Below are 25,326 nucleotides of genomic sequence, written 5' to 3' on the forward strand. Positions count from 1 at the left end.
TTTTGATGGATTTTTCTAATAATTTTTAACTCAAATACTTGTGTTTTTAAATTCAAATATTTTTTGATATAAATAGGGCCATACTCTAGTTGTTTCATATCCTGCTTTTTTTGTTTTTCACTTAATGTGCTTTATTGCTTTGTTTCTAAAATTTTAGCTTTTCAGGGCTCCTTCATCTGCAGCCCTATGGAAGTCTTATAATTTATTTAACCAGTGCTTTTTGTGATGACGGTGTTTCCATTTTTAGTTTGTTATAACATTTCTAGAAGAATAAAACTTAATTTTAAAGGAAAAAGGCTAGATCTATTGGCTCAATAAGCTTTTACCAATTATTGGATGGAGTAAGGTAGGGCCTTGAAAGCAGTATATACAAGGAATTTCTGAGATTTGGGCAGGATTGTATGTTACAGCAGAAAATGGAAGAATAGGATATATACTATGATTGTAGCCTTATTTCCTTCTATTTCAAAGAAAAATACCGAAGAGTTAGCAGTGGCTGTTCTGAGGGGAAAAGACTTTCGGATTTTTCCCTTTGATTTCTATTTCTATATGTTCCTGATTGCTCCATTATAAACATCTATTGCTTTTATCAGGGAAAATGGATTTGAATTTAAATATTTTTTTGAGGGACGGAGAGAGAGAACGAGGGAGGGGGAGAGGGAGAGGGAAGGAGAGAGACACGGAATCTGAAGCAGGCTCCAGGCTCTGAGCTGTCAGCACAGAGCCCGACGTGGGGCTCAAACTCACGGACTGTAAGATCATGACCCGAGCTGAAGTCGGAAGCTTAACCAACTGAGCCACCCAGGCGCCCCAAGATTTGAATTAAACAGTTGAGTCACTGGGTTTGCTTTAGTGCTGACTTGTTGAAAATACATGTTTAAATATACTTTTTGCAAACAAAAAAGAGTGTAAAAATAATAAGAGTATAATATTCCCCTTTAGTTCTTCCACCAAGAGATTGCTTTGGGTGTTGTGCTGTGCACCTGTGATACCCACAGAAGCGCTGGCTGGCCCAGGCCCAGAACTGCAGTCACACATGGACGCAGACACACAGGCCCTGCCTTAGAAATCTCTGTTGTCTGGCAGGAGAGACAGACATAGGAGCCAATAAGCAGCCCAGCTAATTAGTTGACAAGTATGACAGGTGCTGTGCAGGAGGATCAGGTGCTTTTAAGCTGTTTTGTTGGAGATACCGTTTGAACCTGTAGGGTCAATAATATTGCAGGTAGAGATAACATCAATATAGGTAGTATTGCCTTGACCAGAATAAGAGTGTTCCATCTTACAATGAAGGCTGCTCTCAGTAGTTCCAGACATTTTTGGGAGCAGGTTTTTGGGTCCCATTAGGTGAGAATGCTGGGGGGGAACAGGCGAGGCAGGCCCCTGCCTTTCCTCTTGTGGCTCACTTTCTTTGTCCTCTGTCTCGGGTCTAGAATTGCGAATGCACACAACTCTTCTGTTTCCAACAAGTTTGCTAATGATGGCAGCTTCCTGCAGCAGTTTCTGAAGTTGCAGAAGGCACAAACTAGCACAGGTGAGTGCGGTCTCCCCCATCCTGTGTCTCCCCCTGTTGGGGCTCACTCTGCCAGCTCTTTCCCCTTGGAGGTCTCTGGGCGTCTCAGAAACAGCAGGTCCCACCTCAGACTTCTTCCTCTCATCCCGCATTCATTGAGGACTTTGATTCTTCTCGTTCTTATAGTAAATGCCCAGGGGGAGAGCATAGACCCAGCCTTCAAAGTGCTTGCCCCATAGGAGCAGAGACAAATAAGCCAGGTTTCAGTAGGTGGGGGTGGGGGACCCTGACTAAACATGGCCCAGGTGTTGGGGAATGTCATTGAAAAGATGTGCCTGTGAGCTGGATCCTGGCATTCCAGAGGCTTCTCAGTCTCTCCCCTGTACTTGAAATGTGGGGCTTCCTTGTCTTCCCCGCTCCCAGAGGCTACTCTAAGCACATAGCCTTGAGATAAGATGTGGTATTGAGAACACCTGCATGGTATATGTGACTGAACCCATTTAAGGCCTTTTTTTTTTTTAATACAAACTTTCAAGATTTGGTGGGTGGGTGTGGGGATCCATTCATTTTGCTGCCACCTAAGACAAGCCTCATGTAAGTTTCTGTTGCTTATTACAGTTGTTACCCACCAACCTGGAGTGGCCTGCCTCTTTCTTTGGTCTTTCCTTGCCCTCTGAGTTCAAGGACCAATTTCAGATTATACCAGGGAAGCTCCCTGGAGAGTTATAAACCCAACACCAGGACTGTGGGGCCGCAGTGTGGTTTAGAGCAGCAGCTCAGATGTGAGGGATGGGACCCTTATCCATTGGGGGAGGGGGGGCACCTGGCCCACAGGAGTTCCATGAGACATGTGAGGTATGAGAATCCCTTGCTGTAGGGAGCCCACCCATGTCTGTGGTTGTGCGATTTACTGATCAGCTTACTTTTAATGTAAGAACGTTTCTGACCAAACAAAACACCATCAGTCTTTGTCAGGTTTTCTAGGAGACAGCTGAGAAAATTAACCTAAAGCCAAATTCACCCACAGAGAGGGAGGAAAGACTGTATCAGTCCTTTACCGCAGGCCCTCAGGCCAGGAGTTGTGTTTGAAAGCCCTGAATAGGCTGTCATCAGCTTGCCACTGACAATGAGAGGGAGTGGTTATAAGCCAGGTGTGGGGATTCAGGTCTTACCCAGAAGAGCTGGCACATCCCTGGGCTTTGAGTGCAGGTGTTAGGGAGGCTTCTGCCAGAGCTGCTGCCTGCAGAGCCCAGCCTATCTTCTTCAGGCTGGGTGACCGTGACAAGTCGTTCCTCTCTGAGCCTTAGTGTCCTCTTGTATAAAATGAAGATGGCGTCCTCAATGAGCTCCCACCCCCTACCAGTTGCCATGCTGGAAGCCAAGGACCCAGCCCCATTTAATGCATTTGTGGCATACGTTTAGGTGGGAAGACGGGGAATTGTGCACCACAGACCTTGAGCATGAGTATCTTTCCTTCCATCCCAAGATGCCCCACCCAGCACGCCCAGTGCCCCCACTCGAGTACTCCCCCGCACCGGCAAGAGGCCTCCTCTCATCAGCAGCCCACCAGGCCAGGTGAAGAACTACGTGCATGCCAAGCAGCTACCTGTGGCCAGCCGCCCAAGCGTCTTCCAGTCTCCTGATGAGGATGAGGAGGAAGACTACGAGCAGTGGCTAGAGATCAAAGGTGAGGTGCGGGGGCTGCCACCTTCCTTCCAGTACTGCTCCTCCAGCTCCATGGGTGCGACCCACAGCCAGCGAAGAAAGTGTGGCTGGGGGTGGGGGGCCTCCAGGCTGAGCTGAGGGCCAGAGTGGGGCCCTCCATGGTTAGGGGGAATGAAGAAAGAACGTGGGAAGAAGTGAGAGGGAAGTGTGGAGGTGCTCTAGACAGTGCACTTTGTCTTGGGAGCCATAGGAACCATCCTCCGCTCATGTAGGCTGGTCTCCAACCAGGGCAGGGACATTCTCCGAGGAGCACTTGCTTGTGTCTGTCCTTGTCCAACATGAGAGGAGGAGCTTCCATGGCTCCCTAGCCTGGGTGCACACTTTCTGAGCCCTCTTAGAACCAGAGGTGCCTCTTCCCATTGTGGATTATTGTGCTTACCAGTTTGGGCCAGAGGTACAGGCCCACGTGTTGGAGGGCATGCTCTCCTGCCCTGGGGAAGGATGATCATTTTTCTTGGAAAGCCAGTCCACGCCCTGTTGTGTAGGAGGGTGGAAGGTGGTGGCAGCAGAGCTCCTACTGTGTCTAACTCCATCCACATTCAGAATAAGGCCTCAGTGCCATCTGAGCCATGAGGATGCCTGCACCACCTCTGCCCCAGACTGGTTGGTGCAGTCATATCACCCTGACAGTGAGGACAGATTGAAGTAACTATATAGTTATGCTGTGATAGCCTTTAGACTTGTTACCCTGGAAGAGGGTGCTGGCTTCTGGTCATGCATCTGAGTAGGTCAGTGGCCAACCTCGCACCATAGAGTATCTCTCAGGATGGAGCCAGGGAGGGTGCTTTTCCTGAGGCATCCTAGCGGCTCTGACAGTGCTCTGATGGGAAGTGCTGCTTCACAAGAGGCAGTGTCTCAAGGTCCTTGAGGCCTATTGTGGCCTGCTGTTGATGCGGCCCCAGAAAAGCACCTGTGCCTATAAATGGCAAGCAGGTCATCACCAGGCACTCAGGAAGAGGGTAAGGCTGGGGGAAAGGTGGGTACAGAATGTCCCTGTGACCTCTTAAGGATCCTCCTCAAGCCACAGGTCCCTGACCCCTATCCCTCAGTTTCTTGGCAGCTGAAGCAACAAAGGGAATAAGACTGGCTGCAGGTTCAGTGTCTAGCCCTCTTGCCAAGAGCAGGGAACATTACTAGGCACTGGCAGTGAGAGATTTCTCCTGGGAGTTCTCATAAAAGGGACATGAGCGTAAATGGGCTGACAGATGCCTCATGAACAGGCCAGCAATGAGATACAAAAGCAAGTTCCACGTGGATCAAAGGTGGGGAGGCTAATACAAATATTAAGAAATATTTTTATAGCTCTGTTCACTGAAAAGGCCCTGAGGTAATGATTAAGCCTGTTGGAGTGAGCGCCTCTGGCACCCAGATGGTGGTCTGGAAACACACTTTCTCCCTCGTGGAAACCAGGACTTCTTGGAGAAATGGCTGGCTCTAGGTTTGGTCAGGAAGTGTATGAGATGATCCTGGAGCACCCTATCCCAGCAGATAGCGAGAAGGCCGTCAGAGACTCCTGGGGTCAGGCCCAAAGACCTCAGGAGCCAGCTTGAAGAGGCTCTACCAGCCAAGAGGGGACAATTGAGCTTCTGCGATGACATTAATTGCAATGGATTGAAACCCACCTGATACATTTAAATCAATGGATTGAAACTCTTGATGTGTTTAAGTTGGAGTTTGTAACGATACTTTAAAAAGGAATTTGTCATCTTTGAATGGTGACAGGAAACAAATTTGTTAAACTGAACACTGGTAAATAAAAGAATTAAGCATTTCAGAAAAAAGGGGGAGACTGGCTATGTTTTCTGATGTCTCCCTCCCAGTTTGGGGATCGGCTTGGTCTTTGGGAGGCTCACACCCTTCTCTCCCACCCAGTGTCTCTCACAAAGATTGTTTAGACTGACACCCCCCTCATCACAGTGCTATGTGCTTGGACCCAGGACACCCGACAACCTCCCGCATTTCACCCTCTTCTCCCCCACCCCTCTGTCGTTGTGGTCCATAGAGAGAGTGTGCCTGTTGACTGTGAGGTGTGTGAGTTGAACCCCAGTACTGACAGCCTCCTTAAAGTTTCACCCCCAGAGGGAGCCGAGACTCGGAAAGTGATAGAGAAATTGGCCCGCTTTGTGGCAGAAGGAGGCCCCGAGTTAGAAAAAGTAGCTATGGAGAACTACAAGGATAACCCGGCGTTTTCGTAAGTATTTCTGGGAGGGGAAGGCCACCACTACTTAATGTTCTTGTCACACAGTAATGTGTATTCTTGTAAAACCCTACTGGTTACTAAGGCTGGTCGGGGCTGGGTGCTTGCTCGCACGGGCCAAATGCTGTTCCGAGTTTCTGAGTGCTTTCTAACTCATGTCGGAGGTTGCAGGGGCTCCAGTGTGGTGCAGAGACTTAGTCTTGGGCCCCATCAAGGTGTCTCTGCTCACCAGCTTGCTTTGCACAACATTCTTCAGAAGCTACTTGGGTCACCCCATCCCCACTGCTCATCTTCCTCTCTGTTTTGCAAAACTTCTCTCCAGGTTTTTGCATGATAAGAATAGCAGGGAATTCCTCTACTACAGAAAGAAGGTGGCTGAGATAAGAAAGGAAGCGCAGAAGTTGCAGGCAGCCTTTCAGAAAGGTAAGTGGGTGGAGGATGTGGGAGGTTCTGGGGAGGTGTGTGGACAAAGCACACCCCATGTGGAATCGGGGTTCCTGGAGGCTTGCCGTACATGGGGTGGTGCCGATGGCCCAGTTCTGTGCCCTCTCGGGTGGCCAGGGCATTGCCTTCCCCACCAGTGGTCTGAGGTGGGAAAGAGTCTGAGGGCCAAGGTCAAGGTCATTATTATGTTTTGGAGCTCAGCTCTGTGTTTTTAAAGGGGGTAGGAGGGAGGAGTGCTTGCTTGTTGGTTCTTGGTCATTTAAGTATAAATGAGCTCCTGCCTGTCTGGCACGGAGGACCTAGAGATAAACGTAGTGCCTGACACTTGGGGAGGGAGGCAGTGAGCTCCTGGTGGAATGAGTATCGGGGAGGGGGAGATGCTAGCTGGTCTCCAGCTGTCAAGAAGTAAAAGCCCAGTCAGATTATGGTAAGTGGCAGGGGCATCGATGTTTAGGCCAAACACAGGCCACAGAGGTAGGTACGGTTTTTTTTTTTTTGTCACCTAAGGCCCTCTGCCCTGACCTCCCCAGGAAAGGAGGGCCAGGCCCACTCCCTTGTGAGACCTGGATGGGCAACCCCTGGGAGAAAGACTGAGGTGGGGCTCCCATATCCCCTCTGGCCTGGATCAGATCTTCACTCACATTCTGTTCTGTGATCTGTGGGGCGGGAAGGGGCAGGGTGCGGGGTGGGATGTTGTAATATTAACTCTGGTATTTGGTCCCAGTGTAGTAATCTGATTCCCATTTGCCTGTTTTTCTTTGCATTGTTCCTAAAATAAACCCCTCTTGTTGCCCATGGGGTTCTTAGCAGAAATTAGGCTGTTGGGTGTGGTGAGTTGAGCTCAGTACTGACAGCCTGCTTAAAGTTTCACCCCCAGAGGATGAAGAGGCCAAGAACCTTGCAGAAAAGTTGGCCAGGTTCATAGCAGACGGGGGTCCAGAAGTGGAAACCATCGCTCTCCAGAACAACCGCGAGAACCAGGCATTCAGGTAAGGGGGGTACTAAATAGGGAGGTGACCCATCCATACACGTTGATCACAGCACCCCCTCCACCCCCCAACCCCCATGGGCTCAACGTGCCAGAGTCCCACGGTCAGAAGGTGGCAGGGTTGGGTCCAGTAACTCTGACCCTTGAACCCAGCTCTGCCACCCCATGGTCAACTACTTGTCAGAGCTCAAATCATCTCTGAGGCAGGCGTGCAGGGCCTTTGGGGTCTTCTATTTTCCACGTGCCTTATAGAGAAAGTCTCTGGTGCTTGCCAGGCTCCCTTTGTTACAGAGATGGCAGCCCTAGGCTAAGAGTAAGCCAGGCTCTTGGGCAGAGAGCCAGGCTCTTCCCGTTTTTGACTTTGTACTTTTATAGGATCAGACGTTGACAGTGAAGGAATGTGAGGAAAGTGGGAATGTGGTGCCTTAGGCTGTGTGAAGTGGGAACCCTCAGCCTGTGCGCAGGCTCCACGGAAGGTGTGGGACAAGCAGCCTGACTTCCTTGCTGTCTCCAGCCACGCAGCCACATCCCATCCCCTCAGGCTGGGTCTGTGTGTACCTGTGCATTCTTTGGGTGGGTTCTGCACTTCCTCCTTTCTAGGGGAGGTTCCTTGGCGGCAGGTTGTTGGAGTGGGGGGGTTGGGAAGTCACTGCTGCTAGGTAGGGACCAGCAGGGGCTTATGAGGTGGATGCTGAACTCAGTGTGGAGGTGTTGCACCCATGAGGATGTTCTTGGCCATAAATAACATAGGTTCCAACTCAGAAAGTGAAGAGATATGATGGCATGTGTAACAAAAAGTCCAGGAGCAACAGTCTGGGCTAGTTGATTTAGTGGCTGGGCACTCAGGACAAAGGAAGCAGGAGTGAAGCAGCAGAGATGCAGGTACTGTGCCATAGCGGTTGGGAGTGCAGGTGAGCGTCTGTGTGCGGTGCAGGTGGGCCTTGGAGCCAAGCAGGGCTCACGTGTTCACTGAGCACCTTTGGAAGGTCCACATAGAGAGCGTGATGGGGTGAACTGTGCCTCCAAGGTCACTGGCCACAGTTGTGGAGGGTGCTTAGACACGCCAGGCCAAAGCACACCGGCAGAGGAGGAACATCAGGAAGTGGGGCTGATAGAACCTTGCAGGCTAGTGGAGGGGAGGGCCATGGCTCAGTTACTCGGTGGACCAGAGCATGGAGAAGGCTGCTGGGGAGTTCAGGTATCCCTGCATGCTGTACCTGGGCCGTGGTACCCTGGTGGGGGCCGTGGGGTGTTTGGGTCTGGAGTTCAAGAGAGGGGTCTGCCTAGCCTAAAGACCCACCTGAGATCTCCTGACATTATTGTGATACCAGCTGTCACTCTGCACCCCCCAAACCAGCATTGACTTAATAGTCTACTTAAAAGTCTCTGTACCCTTTTTTGTTTTTTAAGCCTCATTTACCTAAGGAGGTTTAGTTAAGAAAGATACTTAGTTTACCATCGCTCATCATAAATAGAGCTGACCGTGAGAATCTACAGCAGGCAAAGTGAGCAAGGTTGTGGATTTCTGTCAAGGCTGCAAGCCCAAGCTCTCTCCTTGGTCAGAGGGGTCCAGGGCCCAGCAGCACTGGCCAGACCTTTCCTCTGGGGTCAGAACTGACAGATGCCCTCAGCGCATGCAGCTCTGGTTCCTCTGTGCTTCATTGGTGTTTGCCCAACTCGTTGGGTTTTACTGTGGTGGAGGCCAGAGGGAAGAAGGGGGCAACCAGGGCAAGGGCAGAACCTAGAGTGCCCGGTGGGGAAGTAGCTGAAGGTGAGCAGTGTGATCTGTTTAATCTTCGCATGGAATCAAGCGTGAGGCATCTTCTTTCACCTCCAAATCTAACAGGAGCAGCTCATGTATTTGCCTCTCCTGGCCCTTCCCTGCCCTCCTGATTCCTCGTGTGGGCCAGGCACACACCAGCAAGCTCTGTGTTGTGGGAAACATATCTGTAACAACTGCTCATCTATAAAGAAGCTGGAAACACCCATTCGTTTGACCAGTCATGCCACTTCTGAGATGCTGCCCCAGAAATAATGTTAAGTACATTCTCATCCGTAGTCTTAAAAAATGAGTAACACGTTAATGTCCAGCCTCAGTGGGCTAAATTCTTAATAACTGCATCTCCTCAGTGGAATCGCGGCCATCAGAAGGCATGTGGGTGAAGGTTGTAGCAGCGAGTACAGCATCCACCACAAGCCATGTGCCACTCTAACCTGTCACCCAGGTGAGCCACGTTGTTCTTTTCAAAGCCCTGTTACTGGCCTCTCCCAAGGGAGGAAATAGGCAAGGAGACCAGTGGGAGGATGTGCTTTCACCACCACTCCATGCCGTTTTAACAGGAAAGCCTTATGTGTCAAGTTAAAAAATCTTTTAAATCAGAGTATAGAAAATAGAGGGGCACCTGGGTGGCTGAGTCTGTTAAGCGTCCGACTTTGGCTGGGGTCATGATCTCACGGTTCGTAGGTTCGAGCCCTGCATTGCATTGGGGCTGACAGGTCAGAGCCTGGAGCTTGCTTGCTTCAGATTCTGTGTCTTTCTCTCTTTGCCCCTCCCCAACTCATGCTCTTTCTCACTCTCAAAAATAAATAAACATTAAAAAAAAAAAAAAAAAAAACATAGAAAATAGAATCACGGCACCATTCAGATAAATCTACAGTGAGAAGAAAGACTGGAACGAAAGACACCAACATGTTAAGTTTGATTAACCGAGGGGCAGGTTCGCTCCTACCCAAGGGAATCTTTGCTATACAATCCCCTGCACTCTTGACTGGAGCCCAGGTCAAATGGCGGCTGTTAACTCTACCATCACCACAGACAGACCCACAGGGAGCTCTTGGATGCTGCCTCTGGGGGCAACTTGGAGGAGACTCAGTGCAAACCAGCAGCTGAGGCCAAGTTGGGGCCTGTGAGCCTAGAGAAAACCTACCCTGTCAGGAGCTTCCCACCTGCACCAGTAAGCAAATCCCACAGGTCAGCTTTTCTTAGAGGAACCAAATAGCTTTAAATCTATATCATAACCTTTCTGGTGCCAAGCATTTTTTTGAAATCCAGCCAACTGTTCTTCTGAAAGTTTTTGCTTTTGTCTGTTAATTTTTTTTAAGATGTCATTGTTTTAGAGTATCTTTAGGTTCACAGCAAAATTGAAGGGAAGGCATGGAGATTTCTCATATGCTCCTGCACATGCACGGCTTCCCCTCTTATCAACATTTCCCACCAGAGTTATCTATTTATTTATTGTTATTATTTTATTTATTTTGAGAGAGAAAGAGACCATGCGTGCTGGGAAGGGACTAAGAGAGAGGAAGAAAGAGAATCCCAAGCAGGCTGTGTGCTTTTGGCACTGAGCCCGACGCAGGGCTCGATCTGACAAACTTTGAGGCCATCTGAGCTGAAATCAAGAGTCGGACGTTCAACCAACTGAGTAACCCAGGTGCCCCTGGAGTAGTACATTTATTACAATTGACAAACCTGTATTGATATAATCACCCAAAGTCCATAGTCTCCATTAGGGTTCACTCTTGGTGTTATACATTCTGTGAATTTAGACAAATGTACAATGACCTGTATCCGTCATTATGGTGTCATACAGAGTATTTTCATTGCCCTGATATCAGCCATGTTCCGCCTATTTGTCCCCTCTTCCTCCTGGCAACCACTAATCTTTTTACTGACTCCATAGTTTGTCCTTTTCAAAATGTTATATGATTGGAGTTGTATAGTATGTAGTCTTTTCAGATAGTCTTCCTTTACTCAGTAACATGCATTTAAGATTTAGTCCTCCGTGGTTTTGTATGGCTTGACAGTTCATTTCTTTTTACCACTGAGTAATATTCCACTGTCTGGATGTACCACAGTTTGTTTGTCCATTCAGCTACTGCAGGACATCTGGGTTGCTTCCAAGTTTTGGTAATTGTGAAGAACGCTGCTGTAAACATCTGTGTGCAGGTTTTTGGGTGAGCGTAAGTTTTCAACTCTTGGGTAAATACCAAGAAACGTGATTGCTAGAGTGTATGGTATGTTTGATTTTGTGGGAAACTGCCAAACTGTCTTCCAGAGTGGCTGTATCGTTTGCATTTTTCCCAGCAGTGAGTGAGAGTTCCTGTTGCTCCACATGTTGCCAACATTTGATGTTCCCAGTGTTTTGGATTTGGGCCATTCTAATAATGTGTAGTGGTCTCTGAGTGTTTTTTAATTTGCATTTCCCTGATGACCTAGGATGCAGAACATCTTTTCATATGCTTATTTGCCCTCTGTATATGTCCTTTGGTGAAGTGTCTGTTAAAATTATTGGCCCGTTTTTTTTAACTGGGTTGTTTTCTTACTGGGTTTTTTTTTTTTTTTAATGTTTATTTTTGGGGTGCCTGGGTGGCTTAGTCGGTTGAGCGTCTGACTTTGGCTCAGGTCATGATCTCACGGTTCGTGGGTTCAAGCCCCGCGTCGGGCTCTTTGCTGACAGCTCAGAGCCTGGAGCCTGTTTCGGATTCTGTCTCCCTCCCTCTCTGCCCCTCTCCAGCTTGCGCTCTGTCTCTCAAAAATAAACATTTAAAAAAAAAAATGTTTAGTTTTGAGAGAGAGCACAAGCAGGGGAGGGGCAACGAGAGAGAGGGAGACACAGAAAATGAAGCAGGCTCCAGGCTCTGAGCTTTCAGTGCAAAGCCCAATGCGGAACTCGAACTCACAAACTGAGATCATGATCTGAGCCAAAGTTGGATGCTTAACCAACTGAGGTACCCGAGCACCCCAGTTTTCTTATTGTGAGTTGTAAGAGTTCTTTATATAATTTGTCTCATAGTCCTTTATCAGATGTGTCTTTTGCGAGTATTGTCTCCCAGTCAATGGTGTATCTTCTCTTCATAACGGTCTTTTGCAGAGCAGAAGTTTTAATGAAGTCCAGCTTATCAATTTCTTTCATGATTATGACTTTAGCATATTTAAAAAGTCATTGCCATCCATGAGGTCATCTAGGTTTTTGTCTATATTATCTTCTAGGGGTTTTATAGCCTTACATCATTAAGTCTATGATCCATTTTTAGTTAATTTTTGTGAAGGGTATGAGGTCTGTGTCTAGATGCATTTTGTTTTGGGATTTTTTTTTTTTTTTTTTGCATGTGGATGTCCAATTCCTCAGTATCATTTGTTGAAAAGAATGCCATTGCCTCATTGGACTGTCTTTGCTCCTTTGTCAAAGATCAGTTGACCATGTTTATATGGGTTTATTTCTGGGCCCTTCTTCATCTGTTCTGTTGATCTATTTGTTATTTCACTGATACCACACTGCCTTGATATGACAGTAAGCCTTTAGGTCTGGTAGTGTCAGTTTTCCAACTTTGTTCTTGTTACAATATTGTGTTGGATATTCTGGGTCTTTTGTCTCCATGTAAGCTTTAGAATCAATTTGTCAATACCTACAAAATAACTTGTTGGGATTTGGACTCAGATTGCATCGAACCTATAAATCAAATTGGAAAGAACTAATATTTTGACGATGTTGAGTCAAGGAATATGTCTCCACTTATTTAGTTCTTTGAATTCATTCATCAGAGTTTTCTAGCTTTCATCATATAGAATTTGTACATATTTTGTAGACTTACACCTAAGTACTTCATTTTTTTGTGTACTAATGTAAATGGTATTGTGCTTTTAATTTCAAATCCACTTGTTCATTGCTGGTGTATAGGAAAGCACCAGCTTTGTATATTAACTTTGTATCCTGCAGCCTTATTACAATTACTTATTCTTGGAGTTTTAAATTTTTTTTTCTCTTAGAGGAAAAAAAATTTTTTTTTAATGTTTATTTTTGAGAGAGAGTGTGTATGCACACACAAGCGGGAAAGGGGCAGAGAGAGAGGGAGAGACAGAATCCCAAGCAAGCTCCACTCTGTCATCACAGAACCCTATGTGGGGCTCAATCCCACGAATCGTGAGATCATGACCCGCACCAAAATCTGGAGTCGGATACCCAACCAACTGAGCCACTCAGGTGCCCAGAGAGAGAATCTTAAACAGGATCCGTGCTTAGCGCAGAGCCCAGTGGGACTCAATCCCATGACCCTGGGATCATGTCCTGAACCAAAATCAGGTGTCAGACGATTAACTGAGTGAGCCAGCCAGGCTGTCCAGTTCCAACAGTTTTTTAATATATTTTTTCTACATAGATGATGTTACTTGAAAATCGTTTTATTTCTTCTTTCTCAGTTGGTATATCTGCTGTTCGCATTAGCTAAGACTTCTGGTACAGTGTTGAAAACATTGGGGTGGGATATTCTGGCCTTGTTCCTAAGTGGGGAAACTTCTAGTTTCTCACTATTAAGTATGATGCTAGCTATAGGTTTTTTTGTAGACACTCTTTATCAAATTGAGAAAGTTCTCTTATGTTTCTAGTTTACTGAATGTTTTTATCACTAATGGGTGTTGGGTTTGGTCAAAGGCTTTTTCTGCAGCTATTGATATGATCATGTTAAGCCAGCTTTGCATGCCTGGAATAAATCCCACTTGGTTGTGATGTATACTTTTTTAAAAATTTTCAAAAATTTTTAATTTGAGATACGGCTGACACCTAATACCTAGTTTTAGGTGTCCAATATAGTCATTTGACAATTATATGCATTACAAAATGGTCACTGCGAGAGGTGTAGTTACCATGTTACCACACAAACTTATTACAGTGTTATTGACTATATTTCTTATGCTGTATTTTTCACCCCCCTTGACTTATAACTAGAAGTTTGTATCTCTTCATCATTTTCACCTATTTCGCCTGTCCCCCCATCCCCCTGTAACTCTTACACATTTGTAGATTCAGTCTGCTAATATTTGGTTGAGGATTTTTATATCTGTGTTCATTAGAGATATTGATCTGTAGTATTCTTACAAAATCTTTGGTTTTGGTATTAGGGTAATTGGATAAGTTAAGCATTCTCTGTTTCTGTCCTGTGAAATGGATTGTAGAGAATTGATATAATTTCTTCCTTAAATGTTTGGTATTTTCGTTAGTGAACTGCTCTAGGTCTGGTGCTTTCTGTTTTTGAAAGGTTCTTACTCAATGTCTTTTCTTTTTTTAAAAGATTTTATTTTTAATCCCTATGCCCAACGTGGGGCTTGAACTCACAACCCCTAGATCAAGAGTCTCATGCTCTACCAACTGAATAGCCAGGGGTGCTCCACTCAATCTCTTTAATAGAAGTAGATCTGTTCACACTGTGTATTTCTGGGGTGAAGAAGTATAAAGGAGTACAAAGGAGATGCCACCATCTCCCCATCCTTCTATGCCACCTTAGGTACCAGTGTTAGCACGGCTGGGATCCTTCTACCCCTTCCCGGCTCTCATGGAGACACATAGAAACAGTCTTTGGGGTTTCTTTCTGCTATCATTCTTTTGTATGAAAAGAATTTACAGCATCCTCGAGCCTGCCCACTGCTTTATAGCACAGTATTATGCTACAACCAGAACCTCCAGGTTCATGAGTGCAGGTCTACCCCTCTTGTTGAGACCTGTGTAGCCCATGCTATACACAGATTTTGCTGTGTGGAACTGAGCTGTGACTCTTCCCTCTGTTGTGGGCCCCAGAATTGGGACTGTCAGCTCAAGACCTGCATAATTGAGAGATGCTGGGCAGGTGCAGAGGGAGCTGTAGTTTCTGCCTGCTTCACACTTGGGACTGGGGTTAGTGGCAGGGGTGGGAGGGGGGACCAAGGGGACCCTCGGCTTCCAGTGAGGTGGGGGCTTTTGCCCTTCAGTTGGAGTGCAGTCCCTATCCATTCCGAGTTTTGTTTTGGCTCCATTTGCTATTGATGCCTCTCAAGGATACATCAGAGAGAAGCACAGATGTGCCAAGCTGTCAGGTTTGGGACGGATCTTGCCTTTCTAGCACCAGGTGTCTCTCCCAACTCAGGATTTCTTGAAGGCACCAGTGTGCTCATCTAGAGCAGCAGGGGAGGAAGCCCTACAGAGCCTGGGGAAGGTCTGAGAGAACCCGCCCCTTTTTTTTGAAACGGGATCAATTATGTTGTGATGGGTGTCTGACAGCGCTGGCATAGGGACTTTGACCAGTGCTCATAGGAGTGACATGGTGACAAGCTCTGAGTATGTCACACTGTTCCTCAAGCTTGGGCTCCCGGAGCCAGCAGCCACTAAAGCCTGGCAGTGCAGGAGGTCATGGTAGAGACCTCAATCCTCAAGCCATAACCCTGGCTAACCTGAGCATGTGTGCACAAGGCCCAAGCTGCTCCTGCCCAGAATCAGGCAGGGAGCTTGGGCCCAGCTGATGGTGTGCCCCCCACTCTCCTTTGCAGCTTTCTATACGAACCCAACAGCCAAGGGTACAAATACTACCGCCAGAAGCTGGAGGAGTTCCGGAAAGCTAAGGCTGGCCCCACAGGCACTCTCATGGCACCCGACCTCAGCCTGAAACGCAAATCCCCTCCTGAGACCCCATCAGGGTCCTTACCCCCAGCTGCTGCCTGCCCTGCCTCATCTGCCCCCTCGCCTGCAGTCACCCCAGCTCCAACCATCCCTGGGAAGCCGGCCACCACAGCCACTGTGAAAAAGAAGCGAAAGAGCCGGTGGGGGCCTGAAGAGGACAAAGTGGAACTCCCGCCTGCCGAGCTGGTACAGAGGGATGTAGACGCCTCTCCCTCACCTCTGTCAGGTGGGCTGACCCCCTTCCCCCTCCTCTGTCAGGATAGTCTGGCTTTTTTCACTGAGCAGAATGTTTCCAAGGTTCATCTGTGTTCTAGCATAGCATGTGTCAAGAGTTTCATTCCTTCTTATGACTGAGTAATATTCCACTTTATGGCTGGACTGCACTTTATCCATTCATCGGTTGATGGACACATGGGTTTCCACCTTTTGGCAGCTGTGAATAGTGCTGCTGTGAACTTTGGTCTGCAAGTACCATTTGAATCCGTGATTTGATTCTCTTGGGCCCATACCTAGGAGTGGAATCACTGGACCATATCGTAATTCTCTTTAACTCTTTGAAGGTCCACCAAACTATTTTCTGTAGCAAGTACGCCGTTTTCTGTTCCTACCAACCGTGCACAGCCTTCCCATTTCTCCACATCTTTGCCTTTTTATAATAGCCGTCCTAGTAGGTATAGAGTGGAATCACGTTGTAGTTTTGAATCACATTTCCCTAATGTCTGATGGTGTTGATCATCTTTTCATGTACTAATTGGTCATTTGTATAGCTTATTTGGAGAAACGTCTGTTTTAGTCCTTTGCCCACTTTTAAATTGGCATGTCTTTTTGTTCTTAAGTTGTATGGCTTCTTTATATATTCTGCATATTAACCCCCTATTCAGATACATGGTTTGCAAATGCATCCTCTCATTCTGTGGATTGTCTTTTTATCCCTCGATAGTGTCCTTTGATGCACAGAAGTTTTAAATTTTGACAGAGTTTGGTTTATTTTTCCCTTTGTTGCCTGTGCTTTTGGTTTCATTTATGAAACCAAAGCTAAATTCAAGGTCACGAAGATTTGCCCCTATGTTCTGGGTTTTTTTATGTTTTGGAACTCTGATTTATTTTGAGGTAATTTTTATATATGATATAAGCTAAGGATCCATCTTTATTCTTTTGCGTGTGGAGATCCAGTGTTGCAGCACCATTTGTTGAAGAGGCTTTTCTTTCCGCATTGAATGGTCTTGACACCCTTGTCAAAACTCAATTGTCCAGAGATGTAAGGGTTTATTTCTGGGCTCTGTATTCTATTATACTGGTTTGTATGTCTATCCTTAGATCAGTACCAACTATTTTGATTATTGTAGCTTTGTAGTAAGTTTTGAAATTGAGAGTGTGAATCTTCCAACTTTGTTCTTTTTCAAGCTTTGGCTATTGAAGGTCTTGAATTTTCAGATGAGCTTTTCCATTTCGTAAAAACAGTTGGAATTTTGATAGAGATTGTACTGAGTCTGTAGATTGTTTTGGACAGTATGGACACATTAACAGTATTTAAGTCTTTCTTACGACAAATACACCACCAACAACAACAACCAGTCTTCCAGTCTGTGCACACAAGATGTCTTTCCATTGACTTAGGTCTTTGTTAATTTTTCACCATGTTTTGTAGTTTTCATTGTATGTGTCTTATACCCCCTTAGTTAACTTTATTCCTAAGTGATTTATTTTTTTAATGCCTTTTAAACAATTGCTTTTAAAATTTTCTTTTAGGATTATTTGTTCCTAATGTATAGAAATACAACTGATTTTTTTTGCATGTTGACGTTGGATCCTTCAGCTTTCCTGAATTCATTTATTAGCATTGACAATCTTTTCATGGATTTTTTAGGTTTTCCTGTGTATAATTATGATCATGTCATCTACAAATAGAGATCATTTTACTTCTTCCTTCCCAAGTGGGATCCCTCTTATTATTTCTTTTTCTTGCCTAATTGCTAGAACTTCTAGTTAGCACTTCTAGTACCATTTGAATAGAGGTGGGAATAATGGGCATCCTTACCTTGTTTTGATCTGAGGGGGAATGACTTTAGCCTTTCACTATTGAGTGTAATGTTAGCTATGTTTTTTGTTTTTTGTTTTTAAGTTTATTTATTTTGAGATAGAGAATGAGCTGGGCGAGGGGCAGAGAGAGAATTTCAAACAGGCTCCAAGCTGTCAGCACAGAGCCCGACACAGGGCTCAAACCCTTAAAACCGTGAGGTTATGACCTAATAAGCCAAAACCAAGATTTGGACGCCCAACCAACTGACCCACCCAGGTGCCCCTAGCTATGTGTTTTTTATATGTGACCTTTATCATGTTGGGGAAGTTCCTTTCTGTTTCTAGTTTATTTAATGTTTTTATCATGGAGGTGTGTTAGATTTTGTCACATGCTTTTTCTGCATCAATTGAAATGATTGGATGTTTTTTTTTTCCTTTAGTCTGCTAACGCGTGTTTCACTGGTTAATTTTTTTATATTGAACCATGCGATATTGTGGTTTGTAAGAAATACCTATTTGACCATTCAGGTGACCAAAGTAATATTTCTCATATGTATTTGGCCTTTGTTCACAGTTCCTGGCTCACAGTTCTCCCAAAACTCTTGGAATTTCCTGAGTGATAAGAGCAATGGGAGCATCTTTTGTTGTATTATTTGGTCTCCGTCCTCAGTTCATGAAAATGCTTCAGGGCCATAAAGGTGAAATGGGTGTCTTGTTATTAATAAGCCCCGTTCTACCACAACTGGATTTTATGTTACTGAGGTGACTTTTGGAAAGCACCTAAGGATCGGGGCTGGTTGCCAGGGGAACCAACCATAAGTAAAAGGTTGGAACATTCAGTCCCACCACCCCCTGATATCCAGGGAGGGTAAAGGGGCTGGAGGTTGAATTGATCAGCGGCTAATGATTTCATCAATCATGCCTATGCAGTGAGGCCTCCATAAAAAACCCAAAAGACAGGGTTCAGAGAGTTTCCAGGTTGATGAACACATGGAGGTTCAGAGACAGTGGCATGCTCAGTGGCATAGAAGCTCTGGGCACTTGCCCCATACCTTGCCCTTCCCCATACCTTGTTTTTTCCACCTGGCTTTCCTAACTTACATCCTTTTATGACATATAAGTAAAGCAATAATCTTGTAAGTAAAGTGTTCTCTGAGTTCTATGAGCCACTCTAGCAAATTAATTGAATCCAGAGAGGGGATTGTGGGAACCTCTGATCCACAGCCAGTTAGAAGCATAGGTGATGACTTGGGCTTGCAGTTGGCATCTAAAGTTGATGGGGGAGGGAGGAGCAGTCTTGTAAGACTGACCCCTTAACCTATGAAATCTGATGCTACCTCCTGGTAGATAGTGATAGAACTGAACTAAACTACAGGACACCCAGCAGGTGTCTGAGAATTGTTTGTTGGTGTGGGGAACCCTCTCCTCTCCCCCCCCAACCCCGACCATACACACAGTTGGAATTGGTATCAGAACTATTTAAACCACCTTTGCACTTCTGTGATAAATCCCACTTGGTCATGGTGCATAATCCTTTTACCATGTGGTTATATTCAGTTTGCTTGTATTTTGTTGTGTCTGTCTTCATCTATATTCATAAGGAATATTGGTCTCTAGTTTTCTTGTGGTGTTTTTGTCTGCTTTTGGTATCAGGGTAATAGTAGTGTTTTGAAATGAGTTAGGAAATGTTCCCTTCAATTTTTTGGAAGAGTTTGAGAAGAATTAGCATGAGTTATTCTTTTAAATGTCTGGTAGAATTCACCAGTAACACCATCTGGTTCAGGGCTTTTCTTTGTTGGGAGGTATTGTGTGTGTGTGTGTGTGTGTGTGTGTGTGTGTGTGTGTGTGTGTTAGAGATTTATTTATTTTTGGGAGAGAGAGTGCAAGCAGGGAAGGGGCAGAGAGAGAGAAAGGGACAGAAGATCTGAAGCCGGCTCTGCACTGACAGCAGTGGGCCTGATGTAGGGCTTGAACTCATGAACCTCAAGATCATGGCCTAAGCTGAAGTCGGATGCTCAACCAACTGAGCCACCCAGGCGCCCCGATGAGAAGTTATTGGTTGCTGATTCAATCTCCTTGTTTTAAGTCTATTCAGATTTTCTATTTCTTCTTGAGCTAGTTTTGGTAATTTACGGGTTTCTAGGAATTGGTTCACTTCATCTAGGTTATCCAACTTGTTGGCTTCTAGGTGTTCATAGTATTCTTTTACAATCCCTTTTTATTTCTATAAAATCATTAGTAATATTCCCTCCCTCTTTGATTTCTGATTTTAGTGAGTTTTTTCTCTTTTTTCTTAGGTAATCTGTCTAAAGGTATGTCATTTTGTTCATCTTTTTAAAAAAAAACAACTTTTGATTCTATGGATTTACTCTACCATATTATTTCTTCTTCTTCTTCTTCTTCTTCTTCTTCTTCTTCTTCTTCTTCTTTCTTTTTCTTTATTTTTGAGAGAGCGAGCATGTGCATGCTCACGAGCAGGAGAGGGGCAGAGAGAAAGGGGGAGAGAGGATCTGAAGGGGGCTCTGCACTGACAGCAGAGAGCACGATGTGGGGGTCGAACTCACAAACCTGGAGATGATGACCTGAGCCAGAGTTGGATGCTTACTGACTGAACCATCCAGGTGCCCCATCTGTACCATATTTATATTTCCTATTTCCTATATCTTCATTCTAATCTTCATTTCCTTCCCTCTGCTAGCTCTGGAATTAGTTTGCTTTTTCCTTTTCTAGTTCTTTAAGGTGGACAGTTAGGTTATTAATTGGAGATCTTTTAAGTTTATATATTTTTTGAGATAGAGCACAGGCAGGGGAGGGGCAGAGAGAGAGACAGACAGACAGACAGACAGACACAGACACGCAGGGCTTGAACTCACAAATCATGAGATCATGACCTGAATGGAAGACAGACGCTTAACTGACTGATCCACGCATGCGCCCCTCATCTCTTATTTTCTAATCTTTCTTGGTGACTTCCTCTTTGATCTGTTGATTAAGAGTGTGTTGTTCAATTTCCACATATTTGTGAGTTTACCAGTTTTCCTTCTGTTAATGATTTCTAGCTTGATTCCATTGTGATCAGAAAAGATACTTTGTGATTTCAGTCTTTTAAAATGTTTTGAAACTCATTTTGTAGTCTAAATGTAATCTTTCCTAGAGAATGTTTTATGTGCACACAAGAAGACTATATTCTGCCATTGCTGGATTGCATGTTCTGTATACATTTGTTAGGCATCGCTGGTGTAGTGTTTAATCTTCTATAATCTTCCATATCCTTATTGATATGAAAAATGGGGTATTGACATCTCTAGTTACTATTGTTGAACTGTCCATTTCTCCCTTCAATTTTGTCAATTTTTGCTTCATATATCATGAGGCTCTTTTGTTAGGTAGGGTGTGGGGGGATGTCTTTTTTTTGAGAGAGTGCGCATACATGCAAGTGGGGGAGAGGGACAGAGAATCTTTTTTTTTTTTTTTAATATTTATTTATTTTTGGGAGAGCGCAAGTGAGGGAGGAGCAGAGAGTGGGCTGACAGGCTGACAGCAGTGAGCCCAATGTGGGGCTCAAACCCACAAACCTCAAGATCATGACCTGACCCGAAGTCAGACACTCAACCAAGCCACCCAGGTGCCCAGAGAGAGAGAGAGGGAGAGGGAGAGAGAATGAGAATGAATGAATGAATGAATGAATGAATGAATCTTAAGCAGGCTCCACGCTCAGCGAGATCCTACATCCCTGTGATCATGACCTGAGCCAAAATCAAGAGTCAAATGCTCAGCAGACTGAGCCACCCAAGCGCCTCAAGTTCTATCTTCTTTCTGTTTTACATTTTTTATCAATATAGAACATCCTTCTTTTTCTCTTGTAACCTTTTTGGACCGGAAGTCTATTTTGTCTGATGCTAGTATGGCCATCCCAGCTCTCTCAGTTGCTATTTGTATGAAATACATTTTTCCATCCTTTCACTTTCAACTTATTTGTGACTTCGTATCTAAGGCGAGTGCCTTGTACACAGCATGTAGATCAATCCTGCTATCTCCCTTAAGCTTTAAAGTACTTGGATTCATTCTTGTCATAGAAAGCTCAAGAAATGCATGATGATAAGCACCATAATTGCCACAGTTTTGCACAATCAACTGCAACATCTGCCTCCTTGACAGTTTCAGAGATGGCCAACATGTGGTCTTGTTTCTCATTTTCTACCACAAAGCGGCCAGTAGAGTGGGGAGTTTGTTGTCATCACATTCTGCAGGTGATAATCGGTGACTGAGAGAGGCTATCTTACGGCATCTGTCTCACTGCCCTCCACACAGCCTGCCCTGCACACAGAACCGTCTCAACCTCCCTCACCCCTGAACACACAGATACATAGAGGAGTCATATGTGCTCTGGTGCTGACACCTATGTTTATTTTATTTATGATGGACCAAGAGGGAAGACAGCTTACCCAAGTCACATGGCTAGCCTGTTGGCCTTTCCCATCCAGTTCTGGAGGTTGTCTGTCCAGTGCTTCCCTTGTCCAAGGAGAAAAGCTAGTGAAGATTCTAGTACTCAGTGTGGTTCCAGGTAGCATCTCTGCCTAGGGTCAGATTGCTGTCAAATGCCGAACTCGGGTGCCCCCCTATAACGAAGGGTGCTCTGCCGTGAGTCTTGTTCTGATGTGTGCATGCCACAGTTCTGAAACCATGTCCTTGAGGTCTGGCCCCAGCTCCCAGCTGGTGAGGAGGCCTCCCCTGTCGTCTAGTGCACAGGCTCCGAAGTCTCATATCCAGGTTTAGGTCCCACTGGCCTGTGTCGTCCCTGGGAGGGTGTGAACAGCCTCCACCTGCTTGCTTGCTGGTAAAGTGACTGGAGGAGGGGGATTTTGGGTACATTCCAGGCACACAGCAGGCTGCTCAGACCTTGACTCCCTTGCCCTCTCCACAGGGCTCCCACACAGACCTTCCAGGAGGTATTGGGGAATAAACATGGGCTCAAGAAGCACTCGTGAGTGGTTCTTGCAGGTGAAGCCCCAGCCCTGGTGAGCTAGGAGAATCTGGCTCTTTGCACATACCAGAAGGGCCTCTGTATCCCCCTCTGCCCAGCTTCTCCTCCCCCAGGAAGCCACCGCCTGAGGGGTGGTTGTTTCCGCCACCCAGATGGGGCTGTCACAGCATCTTCATGTGGATTAGTGTTGCTGGCTCCAGCCAAGCTCCAAAGCTGATGCCAAATTAAATGTCAGTTGCTTTGAGGATGGTCGGCTGCTTCCCCAGAAGGAGCTAACAGAGCTATACACAGAGCTGAGTCTTATGCCAGACTCTAAACCCTCGTGTGTCTACACTGGGTGTCTGTTCCCTGCAGGGCTTATCTCTAAGAGTCAGTGTGTGAATGCACACACACACACACACGGGCACATGTTTATCTCTCCTCTCCTGTCTTTGCCTTTGCAAAGTCCCCCTCATGTCACCCATTAGATATGTGACCTTGAGGGAGGCCCTGGACCTCTAAGTTCTGATGTCATCATCTACACATAGGGGTATAGAGCCTGCCTGGAGAGGTCATGTGAGGGTGACACTAGATGCACGTGACAGCACGGTGAGGCCCCTGGGATCATCACGTGACACAGGATACCAACTGTTGCGATGTGAAAGCCTTGTGCCATGTGCGCTGAGTGCCTCAGATGTCGTCAGCACATGGACGCTGTACCACATGCAGGAGCAGGTCTGGACCTGTCCATCCGTTGTTGATCAGCCTGTGTCTTATTTCCAGTTCAGGACCTCAAGGGGCTTGGCTATGAGAAAGGGAAGCCTGTAGGTCTGGTGGGTGTCACAGAGCTGTCAGATGCCCAGAAGAAGCAGCTAAAGGAGCAACAGGAGGTAAGTCTGTGTGGCATAGAGCAGGCAGGCTCCAAAGGGGCTAATGGAGTATTGTCCCCTCACCTCACAGGACAGCGGTCATGTTCTATTCTTTCTGAGCCTCCCTGTGCTGGGTGGATCCCACCATCAGTGGAGAGGTTCTTGGATAGGCACGCCCTTGTCAATGGCATTTCACCCCCCAAAGGCCCTTCCCAGCCTGCAATTGGACCCAGAGCTCAGTCCTCACACTGCCTGGGCAGCCCCTGAGGCTGATGCTCCACAACTACTCCCCGACATGCTTGTGGGCTGTTCCTGACTAGGTAGTCTCCATTTTAAGCTCTCCTTCCAGTGCCCTCCAACATCCAGTACAGGACAGGCCTGGCTAGCACTGGGCGCCCTGAATGATGTGACAAATGCTCAGTTGGTGTTGCCTGTGTTGGGATGAGGGCTGGCTTGGCAGGGAGCTCTATGGCCAGGGCTTAGCCTCTGCTGCTTTCCTGGGGAACTACAGGCACACCCTTGGTTCTTAGGGACAGCTCACCCTTGTCACCTCCTCCAGCCTGACAGCCCCGTCACATCTCCTTCAACCCTTCCGTGATCAGGGGCTTGCGGTGCCCTCATTTGGTCCACAGCAAGGGTGCCCAGGATGTGCTGGGTTCGGGCCAGATACCAGACTGGGTGAGGCAGAGAGGGCTCCTCCCTGCTGAAAACAGGGATCCAAGAAACCCAGGGCATGGCCTGGTACAGGACTTTGTCTTGAGTGCTTGCTCCAAGCTCTGCTCACGTGCCGGCCCAGGGAGGGCAGAAAGTGGGAAGGGTGAGGGGGCCTGACCTGCATAGGGAAGGCCAGGGGGTTGGCCTCCTGCACATGTGGTACATTGCCTTGCTCATTGGCATGTGCTGCCCGCAGATGCAGCAGATGTATGACATGATCATGCAGCACAAGCGTGCGATGCAGGACATGCAGCTGTTGTGGGAGAAGGCGCTGCAGCAGCACCAGCATGGCTACGACAGCGACGAGGAGGTAGACAGCGAGCTGGGCACCTGGGAACACCAGCTGCGGCGCATGGAGATGGACAAGACTCGGGGTGAGCCAAAGCGCACATTGCAGGTGGGGCACGGTACCTAGCTGAGGCCTTGCCCTGAGGGTACTGCAGGCTCAGGAAGCCACACTCACCTGCCCGGGAAGGCACCTGGAGACACCACAGTGGGGCCTTAAACCACCTGCCCAACCTATAAGACCTTGGGCAAGAGATTCAGCTTCTCTGCGCCTCAGGTTCCTCAGAGGAAAAAGAAATGGTTCTTTGTAAGTGTTCACTGCTGTCTGAACATGGCACTTAGCAGGGCTGCCTGGAGCAGCAGGGGTTTGGGTCAGGGTCTCAACCATCTGCCTCCATAGCCCCAGACTCCCCTCCCCACACAAGACTCATACCTGTGCTGTGAGACCACCCAGCCCACTCCCTGACTTCTTCCTTTTCTCCTCTCACCTTTCCCTCCTCTACGGGCAGAATGGGCCGAGCAGCTGACAAAGATGGGCCGTGGCAAGCACTTTATTGGAGACTTCCTGCCACCAGATGAGCTGGAGAAGTTCATGGAAACCTTCAAGGCCCTGAAGGTGAGCTGGGAGCATCCCTGGGCACCAGCCCCTGATGTAGGCCTGTCTAGCAGGCAGCCCTTCGAGTGTTCCAGCCCCTCCTGTTAGCATCACGAGGCAGGCGCCTGAGGCAGCCTCCAGGCCCCCCTCATTCACAGGAGGAGCTGGGCCCTCTTGCCTCAGGAGGCATCTGTTTATGATAGACACCGTCTGTGAAGGGAATTAGCAAATAACAGCTCAGCTGCCGCTTTAGAAACATTTCCCAGGGCTTCAGGGAAATTCTGCTTTCAGTGGAGCCAATTAAGTGCAGTTTACAGGCAAAGCGTTTCTCAGGCAGAAGTCCCCAAGGACTGGGTTCTCCAGAACAAGAACTTCACATTCCTCCCATGCTGTTCTCATGCTCGTGAGGAGAGACAGCTGACGGGACACATCCCATGCCCTCTTTTGGGGGATTTTTGTAAAGCCGCTTTTGTACCGCATAACCTCATCAACAAGGCAGGCACCTTATTGACCACATGTTTTAGCATTCTGTGTAATGAATTGCCCTCAGAACATAGGGCTTTTTGTTGCTAATGAACCATTAATTTTTCC

General features: G+C 46.7%; 1 protein-coding gene across 2 annotated transcripts in view; it reads left to right on the forward strand.

Annotated features, from left to right (window-relative positions):
* Positions 1-25,326, forward strand: part of SUGP1 (SURP and G-patch domain containing 1) — a 32,180-nt gene that overhangs the window by 5,751 nt on the left and 1,103 nt on the right. The window contains exons 3-11 of one of the 2 annotated variants that reach the window (XM_025915898.2): positions 1,434-1,534; positions 3,000-3,200; positions 5,306-5,429; positions 5,758-5,858; positions 6,745-6,868; positions 15,161-15,516; positions 23,056-23,162; positions 24,052-24,229; positions 24,650-24,756. In XM_025915898.2, coding sequence (XP_025771683.2) covers positions 1,434-1,534; positions 3,000-3,200; positions 5,306-5,429; positions 5,758-5,858; positions 6,745-6,868; positions 15,161-15,516; positions 23,056-23,162; positions 24,052-24,229; positions 24,650-24,756 — 1,399 coding nt within the window. The remainder of the gene's footprint in view (positions 1-1,433; positions 1,535-2,999; positions 3,201-5,305; positions 5,430-5,757; positions 5,859-6,744; positions 6,869-15,160; positions 15,517-23,055; positions 23,163-24,051; positions 24,230-24,649; positions 24,757-25,326) is intronic. The other variant, XM_086698489.1, reaches the window with a different exon arrangement.

Source organism: Puma concolor, chromosome A2, assembly GCF_028749965.1.
Source record: "Puma concolor isolate L17-30 chromosome A2, mPumCon1.1.hap2, whole genome shotgun sequence".
Lineage (NCBI taxonomy): Eukaryota > Metazoa > Chordata > Mammalia > Carnivora > Felidae > Puma > Puma concolor.